General features: G+C 40.5%; 2 protein-coding genes across 2 annotated transcripts; both read right to left on the bottom strand.

Moving 5' to 3' along the window:
• Positions 1-266: 266 nt before the first annotated feature.
• On the bottom strand, positions 267-6,359 carry dctd (dCMP deaminase; the record flags this gene model as incomplete). Its single annotated transcript, XM_079264423.1, has 6 exons — positions 6,310-6,359; positions 4,580-4,679; positions 2,285-2,420; positions 2,034-2,150; positions 1,213-1,309; positions 267-351 (listed from the first exon to the last, which is right to left on the bottom strand). Exons 1-6 carry the CDS (start codon positions 6,342-6,344, stop codon positions 267-269), a joined length of 570 nt encoding a protein of 189 aa, XP_079120549.1. The 5' UTR covers positions 6,345-6,359.
• A 2,828-nt stretch (positions 6,360-9,187) lies between these two features.
• cep44 (centrosomal protein 44) lies at positions 9,188-18,096 on the bottom strand (the record flags this gene model as incomplete). Its single annotated transcript, XM_079265060.1, has 10 exons — positions 18,053-18,096; positions 16,276-16,373; positions 15,231-15,378; positions 14,441-14,578; positions 14,247-14,321; positions 12,453-12,626; positions 11,222-11,350; positions 11,038-11,136; positions 10,004-10,069; positions 9,188-9,229 (listed from the first exon to the last, which is right to left on the bottom strand). The coding sequence occupies exons 2-10, from the start codon at positions 16,365-16,367 to the stop codon at positions 9,188-9,190; spliced, it is 963 nt and encodes a 320-aa protein (XP_079121186.1). The 5' UTR covers positions 16,368-16,373; positions 18,053-18,096.
• Positions 18,097-18,231: the final 135 nt, after the last annotated feature.

The raw sequence follows: 18,231 nt of genomic DNA, 5'->3' as shown, positions 1-18,231 counted from the left end.
AGGCGTGAGGCTGAGACAGTTGCATCTCCATAAACATTCACCTGCTCAGAAGCAGGAAGCAGGAAGTGTGCTTTGGGGTTACGGCTTGAAGGATTCCACTCGCTCATTCCTGAACCTTCAAACATCAGACAGTTCCTGCTGGATGCTTTCATTCTTCTGCTGCAGAATGAAGGAATGGCTGAAAACATTAAACATGAGGAAGTTTTCCTCTGAAGAAAACACAAGAAGAGTTCACTCTTCTTCTCCTCCATCTCTCTGGTACATCTCTACTTGTCTGTAGCGTTCGTCATTCCAGACTGGTTAATGGAGTTAAAATCAATGATGATCTCCGTCCTCTTGGGCTTGAACTGCCTGTTCAGAGTAAGAAGACATCATCAAGACATGCAGGGACAAACCGGTTTAATATGAACATGATAGTTCTCAACTGCTCTTAGTGTAAACGCACTTGTTCTACACCGGTTTAATATGAACATGATATTTGTAAACTGCTTTTAATATAAACACAGTTGTTCTAAACCAGTTTAATATGAACATGTTAGTTCTAAACTGGTTTAATATGAACATGTTAGTTCTAAACTGGTTTAATATGAACATGTTAGTTCTAAACCAGTTTAATATGAACATGTTAGTTCTAAACTGGTTTAATATGAACATGTTAGTTCTAAACCGGTTTAATCTGAACACAGTTGTCCCAAACAGGTTTAATTTGAACATGACAGTTCTAAACCGCTTTTAATGTAAACAAACTCGTTCTAAACTGGTTTAATGTGAATACATTGGTTCTGAACTGGTTTAATGTGAATCTGGTGGTTCAAAACTTGTTTTAATGTTAAAACGCCCATTATATATGAACCCAGATTGTTCTGAATGGGTTAAATAAAAACACAAAGACATTCCAAATCGACTGAATATAAACTTGTTCATTCTAATTCGGTTTAATGTGAATGCGGTTTGACGCTGGTTTTATTATGAATGCAGGCGTTTTAAACTGTTTAATGTGAACCCGGGCGTTCTGAACTGGACTACTGTGGACTGCTGATAAACTGTGAAGCGTGTTCATATGAAACATGTAAACATCCAGATGTGTGAGGCAGTTTGTGCATGTTCTGGTGGTCCATGAACAGAACATTATCAATGCTGTAGACCAGCTCAGAGTACTCGGCCTCCTCTCACCGTGTCTTAAAGGAAAAGAAGGCGTCATTCTCTGCGTACCTGAACTGGACTCCTGCCATATTCAGGAGCTTTCTGGACGCTGTCATCTCAGGTGTATGGTGGTATTTGTCTGACAGATAAACCACTTCCTTCAGACCTGGATAGAGGGAGGAAGACGGATAAAACAAGGACTCAGACAAGGACATTCAGGACTGAAGACGAGAAAAAAAAAAAAAAGAGAAGCTGGAGCCAGACAAAGCCTGATCTTTCATGAAGATCATGGTCAGAGCTCCACATCTCCATCTCCGACCTATCAGGTAGAGCCAACCAGGTGGACCAACTTAGTGATTAGTACCGCTGCGACGCCTTTTGTCCCCATTCGATTACTATTTTTTTGGATGCCGATTCTATTTAAATTCCAATTCTGACGATTATTCGATATTGGCAATTTTTGTAGACTTTAAAAAAAAAAAAAAAAAAGAACGCACCAAACTTTTTTTTTGCTCATCGCTTTTCTTGATTTCAATTTGAACAACACAGTATCCAGACCATCATTCTGCTGCTATGATGCCCAAGGAGACATGTAAAAAGATCAATAAAAACATTAAAAATGACAACAATTTAATAATGGATTATTTGTATTTTTTTGAAAGAAAAAAAAATTAAATTTTGAAGCAACCAATCCCGAGATTTGATTTTTTCTATTCGATTTCCCACCCCGACTGATTAGCTGCTGGTTTTACTGGACTTTATTTACTGCTACCAGTCCAGCATACGGGTTAAAAACCATCTTCGGTCCTGAACTGCTTTATCAGAAAATCCCAGAAATACACTGAAGTTTGTGGCATTTTATCATTACATCATCGACATTTGGCACCGACCTGCCTGGATGATGAGCTTTGCACACTCGTTGCACGGGAACAAGGCCACGTACATTGTGCATCCCTTCACGTCGGAGCTGTTCTTGTTCATGATGGCGTTGAGCTCAGCGTGGCACACTGGACACGATGTGGAAACAACATGGAGACAATACAGAGACAGAATCATCTCGTCACTGCGGGCTTTATCAGCCTCTCCCTCCTACCAGGTCCTTTTTAGTAGGGTGTTCAGAATAAAGTTGGTGTGCTCCTACCATATGGGTATTTGGTGTCGAGCCGGTCCTCAGCAGACCGAGACCAGGGTAGCAGGTCATCGTCGCAACCGTTCGGCATGCCGTTGTAGCCGATGCCCACAATTTTATTCTCTTGATTGACTATGCAGGCGCCTACCTGGAGAAGAAGGGGGTCCACATCATGATGCTGTCCAACAGATGGATGTCACAGACACAGAGTCTTTAGAAAGACGATGATGGAAAGTGTTGCCACCCTTGGGAAAACTTCAGATATGGTTCTTATACATTATCATTGTCCATATCCTGCCCAGATCCTTTCCTGCAGTCAGGTTGCCCCAGATGAGCAATGCTGAGTAGTAAATTCAGATAGCACAACCACAGCTCACGCATTGACATGGAGCACAAGAAAAATTATGCTGAGCATGCTAACAGAGAGATACCAGTAAGAACAGAGTATAAGAGAAACAATGATCAGTAAAAAAAAAGAAGTCTATCTGCATCACTTCCTTTGTCTCAGATACTTTTGTCATTTTTAATGGAAACATCAGAAAATGTTACTGAACTTTACATGAAAACAACATCTCAGTTTTATTTCTCGCCATCATCCCTGGAAAACGTTAAAAGCATAGATCATCTGCAATAGTTAAAGCAGAAGATCCTCCTTCATCCAGCTGGACATCAGACAGAAATCCTGGATTTTAAAGTTTCCCAGGGAGACAATGATGCTGAGAAGTTTGTGTTTATCTGGGAGATGCTGCTGAACAAGCTGAATATACGTTACAGGAGGAATTTCTGCTTGAAATGGATCCAATCCTCTGTTTAGGTTTTATTAACATCAACACAAAGACAATTTAGCAAGTCTGCTTTGTGAAACCATCATTATTCAGTTCATTGGGACAAAGTTTGAAGACTTCACATCTGACATGTGACAAAAGCTACACAAGGGGTTGACAAATGGGGTAATTGGCACGGGGGATAGGGGGGTTGCAACCTTGCCCCATTTTTTGGTGACTGGATTATTAATTGGATATGGATTATTAACTGTTAAGACATTTGATCAGATTGGAAATATTGTGGTTTCCAAATAGTTAAAATCTTAAACTTGTGCTCCCCTCTCACTCTCGTGCCATTCGGGCTGTTGTCATGACTGACCCATGGCTGCTTTTTAAAACCAGTTCCATAAAATAGTGATTGTAACTGGTTTTAAACAGCAGCCATTTTTAAAGCCATCTTGATCCATCTTCAACCAGTTATCTGTCCAGTCTCCCGTTTTGATCAGGAAACTACCGTATTTTAACTCTTTTCCCCGACGATTTCATTCATTGATGTTTTCCTGAAAATTTCCCATATTATACAGCTGATTTAGAAGTAAGGTAGTAACAAGAGTAGGCCAGTAGATGGCCCTGTTGCACAATAAATTGGCCAAAGCTGTCGTTACTTTTAGGGACACCGTCGCTCCTCATAGAGAAACAGCTTTATGGCCTACTTCCTTACTCTGAAGTTAAGCAGCTCTTTTTTTCCTTCCTAATTTGAATATTCCTAAATTAAGATCACCCAAACACTATATCTGTTCATGTATTGTCTGTCAAATAATAATGTAATGTGGTTGAAGTTAAATGGTGTATTGCAAGACAATGAACTCTAACCTGCTGTATTATTTTGGAAAATTAGTTTACAATCAGTTCAGAAGAAAACTCGTAGGAGAGTACAGTAATTCCAATTTAATTCCAAATTAAAAAACATCATATAACCGTACACAGTCTGGGTTCCAGTTTTCCAAGTAATTTATAAGGCAACAGATTGAAGGCTAATCTGTAACCATTGGTTACGAAACCACAGATGGTCAACCCCCACCCTGAAGGGCCACAATCCTGCAGGGTTTAGATGTTTTCCTGCTTCAACACACCTGATACAAATCAAAAGTTTTCAACAGTTTAAACCGTGCTGCACCTGGTATATTAAAGAGACTGAGTTAATCATTTCCTATAAGTTTATCGGGATGTGGAAACAATGAGAAGAAATGAGGAGGAGTAACGTCACAAGAAACATTTTCTGTTAGAGCTCTGACAGAAGCTTCAGAAACAGCACAACACCAGGTTCTTTAGGAAGCCGTCTTTGACTCTTCCTCTACTGTGGTGAAACGTACAGATGTGGTTTCTTACCTTCACAGATTTAGCAAGTTTTATACTCTTAAAGCTGAAAATCTGAGACAAGCTAAGATTTGTGAAATTTCAACACAAATGGTCTGAAACTTGTCACCAGAGTTCCTTGTAACCCTCCATGCCTTCAGGATATTTTAGTTTGCAGTCCACACACCTGAGAGTTTGGGTCTTTGCTCCTTTGGGCCGATAGGAAGGCGACAGACATGAAGTACTCCGGCCATTCCAGGTAGTCATCTCTCTTCCGGGTCGTACCGCTACAGAGGAACACAGGGGCACAAAGGAAGAAGTCGTTCATCTTTAATCAACAAAACTCTTCAGGATGTGGCTCTGTTGGCTCATCATCAGCCTGAAGAAAAGCTGAACCATTTTTAACCATTTCAAACCACATTTTCCTTCTTAAGCAGCGGATGGTTTCTGTCAGATGTGGCTTGTTCCGCATTCACAAGAAAAGAATTAAACATTTAACTTTATAAAACAGCATCAAATCTGTCCTGAACTTTTACACCTCCAATAAAAAAAGTCTCTTTTTCCTTTAGTTGCTGATCTGAGCAGCTCCTTCTGTTCCTCTAAGCAATTCTTCATCAACTCCGAAGCTACTGAAGAACTTTTTTGCTACATCTTCTAAACCAACTCCTGCTTCACTTCTGTTAGTTTCATGGCCTGCCGTAACCAACATGTCTGATGGCTTCACGTACCATGGCAACAGGGTGCGATACGTGCATGTGTAAGTCTTTAAATGCAGCTTGTACTGCTGTAGAAGAATAAAAGCTGAGCAAATTCTACTCCAACCCAACCTAAACAGATATATTTTATATAAAAGATTTAATACAGACTGTAATATCTATATCTATATATATATATATATATATATATATATATATATATATATATATATATATATTAGATATATATATCTATATATAGATATATATATATTGTTTGAATGTCATCATAACAATGCTGTATGTCACATAGATCCTGCAATGTAGGAATGAAATGAACTAATCATGTTCATTTGTCCATCTGTCCATGTACAACCTGCATACCTGGATCAGGAGCCTGTCCATTTTTGAACTCAGTTGTAAACAAAATATGATAAACTGAAAAACTTACTCAGGTCCTAGCACAATAAAAGCAAGTAAAATAAGAACAACTCTCAAATACAGACACAAACCATTCCTGTAACATTCCCAAAGAGTAGTAAGATCAGTGCAGGTTCGCTGTCAGCAAGATGACAGGACAGCAGCCGTACTTATAGTGCTATTCATGTCATCAGCTGAATAACTTTCTTTTTTTTTTAATTCCAATATATCACAGGGTTTTACTCAATATCGTGCAGCTCTAAACACCAGATCTTTTGTTTTTTTACTGGCATCCAGTAAACTCCCTTTGGACATGTTGGATTTCCTGAATTTAAAAAAACTACATAAAATCAGAAAATTAGATAAGAAAAATAAAGATTAATCAAATAAAAATTGTTTGATTCCATTTTTGTCCAAATTCTTTCCTAATAAACGTAGATTCCTTAAAACCATTCCCATTGTTAATGCTTTTTAACAAAGTCCTTAATGTACATTAAAAGGTATTATATCCTGTCTGTTCCCAACTTTCCAACAGGCTTAAAGCGTGTTTTTGTTTTACTTCTACTATTTCTGCTCAGCTCTCACACTTATTTCTGTGTTTATCTTTGCTTTTGAACAGTTTGTTGCAGCTTTATCTCCAGGTTTCTCCTCTGCTCATGTGAGAATCTTCACATTAACTTTACCGTCCTAGTTCTTCTGGACTGTTTCAGCACAACAGTTTAAACTGGTTTAAACCGGAACCGTTTCCCACCCGGACTACACCGTCTTTGGGTTAGCTATGACAACATGAGCCAGACTTTACCCGATTCCCGGACCAGGGTGCTGTACGTCTCCCATGGTTCACCAAGTCCCGCCGCTCTGCGCGTGTCTGCGTGGAGAGAAATCTCCCGCGCGAAACAAGATCTGTTGGTCCCAGAACTCTGTCTCACAGGACAAACGATGACCTCTAACCGAAGGTGTGCAGTCACAGCCTTCGTGGCTGGATAAAGAAATACAAAAACAAACAACATGAGTCTGATTAAGCACTTTTAAAACCTGAAGAACACTAATATTTGAACAGAGTCCAGTAAAAGGCACCGGAAGGTCTGTACTACCTGCTAGACCTCTCTGAGGGAGAAATTTTTTTTTTCCTAGAATCGTGATATCCCCTGACGTCGCTGTACCGTCACGTGGGTCGCGGAATCTTCAACAGATCCAAACCCACGCTGTCCGGCTCTATCTACTGCTGACCAGACAGCAGATTACTGACGGTGAAAAATAAATAAACACATTATTGCTGCACGTACACGTTTTTCACTGGATCAGCCAAGATGACATGCCCCAGGTGATGAGGTAGCAAGGGGCCAGTCAGACACAGCCAACAGTGGGAGAAACTAAATCTCATGAAATCTCTCCAACTATATAAAGTTGGTAGATATAAAACAACCTGCTGCCTGTTCATGTGTTCTCAGCTTCAAATTCTGCTGCTGGAAGCTTCAACATGAAGCTTTACGCCAGCAGTGCCCAAAGTCAGTCCTCAGGGCTACTGTCCTGCAGGCTGTCCATGTGTCCCTGCTCCAACACACCTGACCTCCACTAAAAGGATCCAAAACCCAACTTCTGCACAATGAGAGATTAGTTTGAGTCAGGTGTGTTGGAACAGGGACACATGGAAAACCTGCAGGATTGTGGCCCTCGAGGACCGGAGCTGGACACCCCTGCTTTATGCTTTAATCCGAGCGTTCGCACAATACTTCATACTCTCCAGTGTCTAAGAGCGGAAAAGTTTTATAAGTGTTCACAGCTCAGTTCCTGGGACCTGAAGCCTGAATGGTTGCATCCAGCTGGTTTTCCTCACAAACTCATCACACTTTAGGTCCTTATGCAACAACACTGAGCCGTCCCATCTAATAATGTCACCACAGTAACAGATGAGCTGAACTGGACTGTTTATTAATGCCGGTTTTTAAGGTTCGATGTGAAAATACTGACATTCCTCAGAGGTTTTTACAGCAGCACAAAGGGAAACAGACACATGAGCCAGTCATTAAATATGAAGTTGTACATTTATTTTAACTGTTTGCTTGACAGTAAATAGGACATAAAACATCCAGCATCAGCTTTAGAGATGACGCCACTGTGGATGAGGAAAAGTGCACGTTGTCTGCTCTCATTTGAAGGTTTGCTGTCAGGAAAGTAGATGCTGAAAGATGCAGCCTGAACAACATGGAATGTTTAAGATGGCTTCATTTGCTCGACGTGCTGGAAGACTCAGTGTTCTTCAGGAGATCAGAAGTGCTTTTCAACCTGCAGACAGAAAGAAAAGCTGCTGAACTATAAACGTTAAATAAACAGAGAAATAAACAGGTTTAATGGTTACCAGGGCAACCATACCCTGCAATCAACTCACAAACAGTTCCTGTGAAGATGGGAAATTCTGTCATAATTATTGTAAAATATATTCACCTAAACGCAGCCTTTTGAACTGACTAACTTTATTGTACTTTTGTTGACATTGACGCTGCAGTGAACATAAGACGGAGTGGCGGTGGCTCAGGGGGAGGAGACGGTTGACCAACAGCCTGAAGGTTGGCCAGATAAATGCAGGGGTTGCGTGTTCAACACATGCCAAGGAAAACGTGCAAATATGGCTTCCATACCGGATCGGTACGTGGGAGAAGGTGGTTCGGTGTGCTTCGCTGCGACCCTTTGAGAAACGGACAACGTCAAAAGGGAAGGAGGAGGAAAAGGAGTAAACGTGGGACAGGATTGTGTGACATCATCATTCTTTTAACCAGCCAGTGAGGTTTCTTTCCCATTCCTCCATCATGTCTGACCTCTGTTCCTCCCCAGTCTGGGGTCGCTGCTTTCATATCGTCAGCTTCATAAAGCTGTGCAGGTTTTCAGTGGAAGGGGGTCTGGAGTGCTGGGGGGTGAGTCCGCTACCTGCACTCCGTGGTTCAGCATTGTCTTGCGGAAATAAGCAGGATGATCATGAAAGAGACGTCTAGATGGTAGATGTCCCACTTTCAAACGTCTTCTGAGATGTCCATGTTACCATGGAAACCACCACAGATGCCGCAGGATAAGCTGGTCCAAAGGACACGATATCCATGAATACCAGAGACCATCTGAAATGTGGACTGGTCAGACATTTCTACACTGGTTCCATCTCAGATGATCTCTGGTCCAGAGTAACTGCTGGGTTGGTGGTGATGCTACAGTCCAGCTGTGTTACCAGACCTAGTTTCTGAAGCCTCCCTGAGTTGTCATGGTAACGGCCAGTCCTTCATTTGTCCCGCAGTGGGGAAATTCCAGTTGTTACAGCAGTAACTAAACTGCCAAAAATGTAAAAACGGACAAGTACAATAAGATTAAAAAATAAAGAATAAAAATAAAGAAAATAAATTTCAGGCATTTACATGCAATGGACACAACTAAAAGTGTGCAGTAATATTAGATTAAATACGCAATAATCATGTAAATGTATCAGTCACGTCTGTTCCCCAGATGTTCACTGGAGTGGAGGAAAGAATGATTCTGATTGTCTTTATTCACGTTTCACACAGTCTCCTAGCTTCACTGGATTTGGGTTTGTAGGTACAGAAAGTCTAACACTGATTTGGACAGAGGAAAAGTCAAACCAAACTGTCCTGCAGGACAGAAAAAGGCTTAACCGTCTAATGAGCAACTAGATCATCTCACATGCTGGTGATCTTCTTCAGCCGTCTTGTCAGGACCTCCTGGACAAAGAGACAGAGATTAAAGGAAAACTAGATGGAAATGTCACCACAGTTCTGTCAACAGGGCTGCAGCATTATTTACACTATATTGCCAAAAGTTTTCACCCATCCATCCAAATAATGGAGTTCAGGCGTTTCAATCCCTTCCAGGGCCACAGATGTAAAAAACCCAGCACCTCGGCATGCAGACTGCCTCTACAAACGTTTTAAAGAATGGGTTTCTCTCAGGAGCTCAGTGATAAGATGCTACCTATACAACAAGTCCAGTCACGACATTCCCTCGCTATTAAACAATCCATAGCCAGCTGTTTTATAACAAAGCTGAAGCAACTGAAAAGGCATGAAAAAAATGCCTAAAAACGCAGATGATCAAATACTTTTGGCAATATAGCATAAGTTTTGATGAACTAATTCCTTATTTTCTTTGTCGTAATATCAGAAATTATTTACAATCCATCTAGAACATTAATAAAATGTTCCATCCCAGTTAATCTGAAAACCTTAGTGGTGCTGCATGATGATCACAAAGAACAGAAAAACAGAGCTGTGTTGACCTGCACAAAGAGGACTTCTGTAAAAATACATCTTTAGATGTAGAAGGCTAGATATAGCTACTTTGTCAGAAATAAACTAACACTGACAAATTTACTATAAGGAAGAATGAAGTTTCTGCTTTCCAGTCAATGAAACGATAAACTATACTGATTAGTCTTAGTAGTTTATAAATTCATTTTGCTATCATTGTAAAGAAGAGATTAAATTGCTCCGCCTCACCGTTGAAGGATCAGGGACAGAAGAACTGGATGAGGTGAAGGACGGGGTCTGGAGCGAGATGCTGAACTAAAACAGGAAGTTTAAAAAAAAGAAGAAAAATCACAAAGAGATTCTGCAGCGATGAAAATAAACAACAACTCTCAGAACGAGTTTCCAGCATTAACTGCCTGAAAACATCACATTTTACCTCCAGGCTCCATCACAGAAACAGCTGCCTGACAACGGAAACACTGACAAACAGCATCATGGAGGAGAACAATGAGCAACAACCATGCAGGACAACCAAGGAGAGCAATGGAGGACAACTGTTGAGGACAACAATGAAAAACAACCATAGCAAACGATGGAGGACAATGCCGGACAACGTCCATGGAGAACTACGTAGGACAACCATCCTGAATAACCATGGAGAACAATAGAGTACAACTGTGATGGTCACAACAGCTCAGAGTGTTAGTAGAGTTTTATCTTCATAACAGCAGCAATGCAAGACAACCATGGAGGACATCCATGGAGAAAAATATCTGAGGATAACCATGGAAGACAACTATGGAACATAGAGGAGGAGAAATATGAAGTTGATTTCAGACATCCATGGAGATGCAACAAAGATATCACAAAGGTGCCATGAAGATGCCAAGTAGTTGTAATAAGAAGGCTAAAAATATAAAACATAAAAATCAAAGACTCCACAAAGAGACCACCAGGCACCACAAAGACGCAGTGAAGAAGCCACGGAGACACCATGACGGTGCCATGGAGACACCACAAAGATCCCACAGAGATGCCTTAAAAATGTCACAGAGACACCACGAAGATGCCATGAAGCTGTAACAGGATTTCTTGTGTCCATCCATCCACTGTATGTACTGCACAGTCCAATTAAGGGTTGCTTGGGGCTGGAGTCTATCCAACTATGAGCAGCCGAGAGAAGTGTACACTAACTACCTCCTTGCTGTCAAACCACAGTACTAACCACTATACCACCATGCAGCCCACAGGGTCCATGATATCCGTTTTTATTTCCATCCTACCTGTTTACTGCTCAGTTCAAGTTTAGTTTCTAGCAGGAGGACTCTGTTCAGCAGACTCTCCCAGCTCTCTCTGGGTATGATGACAACTTGTCCATCATTCTAGGACGGAAGATGATAAATGAGTGTTAGTTTATGTTTTAGTTCTATTTCCCTGCCATACAACAGCAGAGAATACGTCTCTAACCTTTTCCGTCTTCCTGGACTTCTCCAGCTCCTCTATGCGTTTCTCCAGATCATTGAGCCTCCCGAACTCGGACTGAAGAGTCTGGATCTGAGCCTCCAACGCTGAGAGTCTTCCTTCCACCTCAGATGACTAGAAGACAAAGAATGTTTAGATGCGGACGTGTTGAATCTGCTGAGAGGGGCTAAGTGGATGAAATGAAACATAAAAAGGTATTAGTGTGATGTACAGCACTTTTCTACAGATCTGCTAACAGTGGTGGTTACAGCACGAGGACTAGTGGAATAACCATGGTAGAGATTGTCCTTATTATCACTATCATTAATGTATATTAGTCATTAATAATAAGTGTCTATAGACAATAATTTATATTAAATAAAACCAGTAATAAAAAAAAAAACCTTACAGCACCACTGGAGACAATTTCACAATAACTAGACAATCAGTTTGGAGGGCCTTTCTCTGTCCATGTCAGTGTTGGACAGATATATATAGATAGATAGACAAGATAGATAAGATAGATAAGATAAGATAGATAAGATAGATTAGAAAGATTAGATAGTGTGTGTTTTTTTTATCCTCTGTACAAGGTGTTTTCTCTGTCTCCTCCCTGTTCTTTGTTTACTTTCTTGTTTCTTTTTTTTTTCCTGTTCTATCTACCCTGCCTCTATCCTGCCCAGTCAGGTCCAGCAAAACGATGTAAATTCTGTCATACAAACACTAAAGCAAAGAATAAAGGAAGAATCTAGAATATCAAGGGGAGCATCATATCAATAAAGCTCCTCTTGGTAAAGCAAATTCTCTCAGCCAGACTCAGCACCCAAACCATCATTCTGCTTGCTTCAATGCTGGACAAGACAAGGTTAACAAAAACAAACAACAAAAGATATATTTATGTCTTATATGGGTTTGAAACAATTGCAGGCTGAAAAAAAAAAAATCGGAAAATTTCCCCAAATTCCTCTCCACTCTTAATCTGAAAGTTTCTCAAACAAGCGTGTTTCATGGTCAGAGCGTTTCCTGTGTATACACAAATTATACAGTAAATCAAAACGTAGGAGTTATAGTCAGCTTCAAACAAACATGGGCTACGGAGGCCAGACTCACAGATTAAAGTATATACTATATGCTGTAGCTGCATTCACACCCATCAAAATTTCTTCTGACTTTTTTTGGTTACTAAACGAATATCTTTCCATCTGGTAAAGAATCGCCAGATTTGGTGAAGAATTACCAAGAAGCTTCCGTCCTCAGGCTCTTGCCCTTCTGGCAGCTGGTTGGTCTCATGTCCACAGGAATCATACGAGGGGAGGTTGACATCAGAGGTGTAGGTTACATGGTGGACAGAACATGCTTCAGTCAGGGATGGATTTGTAATAAAAGTGGACTGGTTCTTTGTCTTTGACACCTAAAAACAGAAACATGTTGCAATTTAGCGCAAAATGATTTTTTTTTATGAAACCTTGTTTCTAGTAATAAACCTGACTTGTCTATTAAATCCTGACGTGATGACTGAAGCAGGGTGTATCTTTCTGTCACACTGTGTTCTCTGAAACACCGACTGCTGTTTCATAAAATATAAAACGGGGTGTGGAGCCTGGTCATCGAGGGCTGCAATCCTGCAGGATTTCCATGCATCCTGCAGGTTTTCCATGCATCCTGCAGGATTTCCATGTTTCCTGCAGGATTTCCATGCATCCTGCAGGATTTCCATGTTTCCTGCAGGTTTTCCATGTTTCCTGCAGGATTTCCATGCATCTTGCAGGTTTTCCATGTTTCCTGCAGGATTTCCATGTATCTTGCAGGATTTCCATGTTTCCTGCAGGATTTCCGTGCATCCTGCAGGATTTCCATGTTTCCTGCAGGTTTTCCATGTTTCCTGCAGGATTTCCATGTTTCCTGCAGGATTTCCATGCTTCCTGCAGGTTTTCCATGCATCTTGCAGGTTTTCCATGTTTCCTGCAGGATTTCCATGTATCTTGCCGGATTTCCATGTTTCCTGCAGGTTTTCCATGCATCCTGCAGGATTTCCATGTTTCCTGCAGGTTTTCCATGCATCCTACAGGATTTCCATGTTTCCTGCAGGATTTCCATGCTTCCTGCAGGTTTTCCATGTTTCCTGCAGGATTTCCATGCATCCTGCAGGTTTTCCATGTTTCCTGCAGGATTTCCATGCATCCTGCAGGTTTTCCATGTTTCCTGCAGGATTTCCATGCATCCTGCAGGTTTTCCATGTTTCCTGCAGGTTTTCCATGTATCTTGCAGGTTTTCCATGTTTCCTGCAGGTTTTCCATGCATCCTGCAGGATTTCCATGTTTCCTGCAGGTTTTCCATGCATCCTGCAGGATTTCCATGCTTCCTGCAGGATTTCCATGTTTCCTGCAGGATTTCCATGCTTCCTGCAGGTTTTCCATGCATCCTGCAGGATTTCCATGTTTCCTGCAGGTTTTCCATGTATCTTGCAGGTTTTCCATGTTTCCTGCAGGTTTTCCATGTTTCCTGCAGGTTTTCCATGTTTCCTGCAGGATTTCCATGCATCCTGCAGGATTTCCATGTATCTTGCAGGTTTTCCATGCATCCTGCAGGTTTTCCATGTTTCCTGCAGGATTTCCATGCATCCTGCAGGATTTCCATGTTTCCTGCAGGTTTTCCATGTTTCCTGCAGGATTTCCATGTTTCCTGCAGGTTTTCCATGCTTCCTGCAGGTTTTCCATGCATCCTGCAGGATTTCCATGTTTCCTGCAGGTTTTCCATGTTTCCTGCAGGATTTCCGTGCATCCTGCAGGTTTTCCATGTTTCCTGCAGGTTTTCCATGCATCCTGCAGGATTTCCATGTATCTTGCAGGATTTCCATGTATTCCTGTCCAGCACACCTGAATCGAATCGAATGGATCCAACAGCTTAGGAAGATCTACACAGTGATTTATTCATTTGTATGTGGTGTGTTGGAACAGGGGGACCAGATTCCTCACCGCTGCTATAAAACAGCATTTTAAACATTTATATCAGAACTTCACCATGAACTTACAGGCTCTGCATCAGTCTGGGATGGATGAACGTCCACTCTGACATCTCTGTTTGAGGCTGGGTACCTGACTCTAGGCTAGAAAACACACACTGATGCAGCTATTACATTAAGACAGGTTAGCATGCATGTGGCATCACACGGCTCATTTAAGCTGAAGCTTCTCCACTAACCTGAATGATAAGAAGACTGCCTACCTTACTTAGCTGTTTGTGTTTGTGCAGAACCAAGTTAATGACATCACAAAGAAAGGAGAGTTTCCTCTGGGAGAAACCAGTCAGGAGGAACTGCTGTTTGCTCAGGACGGGCTTATAGTGTAAGACATCTCGCAGCACCTGGGCAGAAGACACACTTGCTAGAAAACACACACACACTCAGCTGAGGAGACCATCGCTCTGGTCACTGTTACAGAAGTTACTGCATGTAGATTAATTTCACTATTCAGTGAGTTTATTTCATCCAGTTTGGGGTAAATTTATCAAGCATAAGGAAAACAAACTAAAACAATCAAATCAAACTTTTTTAATAAAGCAATTTTCCTGCCGAAAGCAACACAAAGTGCTTCACGTGATAAAAACAATTTCCTCATATTAAACTAAAGTCTCCAGCAGTTTGTGTTTTTTCTGCTTTTAACAATAATAAATCCATTGTTAATTCCAACAGGGATATGTTCCCGCTTTCTTCTTATTGGAGGAAGAGATGAATCTCTCCAGCAATCAACAAACAAGCTCCGCCCTTCTGGGTCAGATGGGTGTGTCCCTCCCTGTACTGTATTGGAAATACGAAAATGGAAGGATTGTTGTGGACCAGGTAGAATCCTTATACTGAAGGAGTTTACATGTTTCAACAACTAATTATATAAACTTCTTACAGTTTCCTTACATCACCCTGAACTTCTGCTCTTTATGTACAATCCTGAATCTCACCAGTCCTCGTTTATTCTCCAGAAACAAAGCTTTTCTCTTCAGGGGTCACGATAAGTGTTACCTTGTAAAGTGTGTCAGTGAATCGGAGGTCGGTTTTGCCACTCAGTTCCAGTCCAGCTGCTATGAGTTGTTCCACAAAAGGTGGAGAGAAGGAGGTAAGAGTGAAGCTCATTATCGGCAGGATTGATGATGGCTCTCCCCTGGAAAGCCTGATGACATTAAAATCCCATCATTCAGACACAATGAGGCATTCTCAGACAAAGATCAGGCTCTATTCCAGTTAGAATAATCTCTTTTACAAAGAATTCCTCTGCAAAAAACAGAAGAAAAACTTTCAACACAAGGAGGCGCGCGTTACTGACTTTCCAAAGACTTATTCACCGTCAAAGAGAAGGGAGGAGATACAGGAAGAGAAGACTGCAGACGGTTTATCCAGTTAAAAGCTCATTTCTGGAATAGTTGATACGGGATGGGATGTGGGAAATTGGTGCATCTCTGTTACATACCGAATGTCCCAATATGGATACATGTTCCACCGTTACAATGACGACAAGTACTTGTCCACATTTACAATGCTTCAGCTCATTATTGATTGTACTTTTATGGAACATTGTATCTAATTAAAACTTGTTAAAACTGGTTGACCAACTATAAAAAGCACTGGGAGAGCGCAGACTTCCGCTAAGCTGCTCATCTCCTCCCATGTTGTGAAGACTCCTGTTAAAACTTCCTGTGCCCACAGTTCCTTTCAAATCTTTCCCAAAATTTAGGTTAGATTTCAATCTTACACACACTCCTGCCCCCGGCTCTCCTGTTGGTGTTGCTATGACAACAGGGACACTCTGATGCAGTTGTGTGATTAAGAGGAGCAGGATTCACTTCATGAACAATCCAGTTTTTATCGGTTTAGAAACATCCAGGTTTCAGTGCTGTTGACACACCAAGACTCCTAGTTTTGACCCTGAAACGCTGCAAAAACAGTTTCCATGCAGGATTGAGCTATGTTTTCAACCTGGACTTTTAAAACTTGGATTTTAAACTCTCTGAAGGAACTTGCTAGAACAATGTTTGGGTTTAAAGAGGGAGAACCTGAGAGACTGGCTTACCCATTATAGTCCACATTTCCAGGGTACTTGATCACTCGAAGAAGAGCTTCCAGTTTACGAAGACAACTCTGGACATTTCCAGTAGAAAACATTTGTTTCTGTCAGGCAAAGAGAAAAACCAGTAAAGTTCCTGACCTGGTTTTACAAGTAGCATCACCACAGTATATCTGAAAAGTTCTTTCAACACAGTTTGGTGATGTATGTCAACACCCAGACCAAGAACGTCTACATCATCAAGCCTGAACAATCGGAGCTGCAATCTGGTAACATGCTAGAAAACTCATGCTGTGTTGTGCAGACAAACCAGCAAGCAACCAAACTGGACTGGTTGTCGTCCATCAGCAGCCATTTTCACAAACCCTGTCACATAGGGAGCGATTCTACATCGTGACACGGAGTAGTATCATATGTAAAAGGCAGGATGGTGACGGCAGTCAGAATAAACGGTTCTCTGATGGGCTTGACCAGAACAACATTATCTCCGCATCTGCTGAACTACTTGTTATATATTAGGTGCAGGAAATCGAATCGAAAAAAATCTAATATCAGGTTTTTTTTTTGCTTCGCAATTTTAAAATAGATTTTTAATTTTTTTTATTAAATAAATAAAAATAATCCATTACAAAATGTTTTCATTTTCTTTGTTTTTATTGATCTTTTTACTTGTCTTTTTGGGCAATATAGCAGCAGAAGGATGGTCTGGCTACTGTGTTGTTGTTTCCTCATTGAAATAATAAAAAAAAAAAAATAAAAAAAAAAAGAAGAGCAAAACAGGTTTTGTACATTTTTTAGTCTACAAAATCACCAATATCAAAGAATTGTGAGAATTGCAATTTAAATCGAATCTGCACTCAAAAAATCGGAATCGGATTGGGACAAGAGAAAATGGTCACAGCTGTAATAAATATAATTTCTTTAGAAACGTTATTAACTCCACATATAAAAGTATTACATGCAAAATACTTTGATTTTACATTTAAATGAAACACATTTTTAGTTTATGTGACATTTACACATTATCATGTGCATTACTTCTTCCAGACCCACCAGCTGAAACTAAGGTGATGAGAACACAGATCTTTTACAGACGTGATTGTTTCTACATGTCTGTGGTAATCTGTAGACATGTAGCTACAAAAATTATTATCTTTAATTGCTTTTATTGTCTTTACAGTGCACCTTAGGGACTGCACTTTTAATTTAGTCGTACTAATATTATCATTTTAAAAGAAGCTTTACATGCTGAAATGCCACCTTACTGAATATCCAGTGATGTGGGAAGCTTTAAAATGAAGTACATTTGTTTTAAAAAGCTTAAAACTAACACCATGTATAGAAGCCTGGAAATTTTACAAGCCTCTTTCCAGATTGTCTCTCTGTTTAATTCTCTATCTATTCTATTATGAATATTTGTTTCCCCAGTAAATGAAACTATAACTGTGACCTTAATGGTCACAGTTATAGTTTCGATATCCCTAATAACCTCCGAGGTATGCATTCATAGAGCGAGTTAAAAACGACTTAAATGTTATTTTAAAGGTGTGATTCAGATTTGTAAAGTTGATTTTAATGTTTTCCTGAAAAGTTAACTCCTCTAAACTACTTCAGACCTGAATAAAAATGTCAGGAGAATAAGGTCATAAATCGGTACTTACATCAGATATTAACAGGAATAAAACTTCTAAACAAAGTTCAGGATAAAATGCGTTTTCCCTCTCGCTTTGGATGGTTAAAACTTGTAAACAAAGTTCAGGATAAAAGGTGTTTTTCTTCTTACTTTGTATGGGTTTGTTTCCAGCGGGTTGACAACAACACGACGGAGGATTGGTTGCTCGGCGGGCTTCTTCTTCTTCTTCTACTGCGTGGTTTTGTTTTTTCTTCTCCTCTTCTTCTGTTCAAGACGCATCAGCGCCATCCAGAGGGCGAAATGTGCAGGTGTGTAATGTATGTATATAT

The sequence above is a fragment of the Telmatherina bonti genome (assembly GCF_933228915.1).
Source record: "Telmatherina bonti genome assembly, chromosome: 3".
NCBI lineage: Eukaryota > Metazoa > Chordata > Actinopteri > Atheriniformes > Telmatherinidae > Telmatherina > Telmatherina bonti.
Note: the sequence above shows the minus strand (reverse complement) of the source record. Positions and strands in the feature narration are given on the sequence as shown.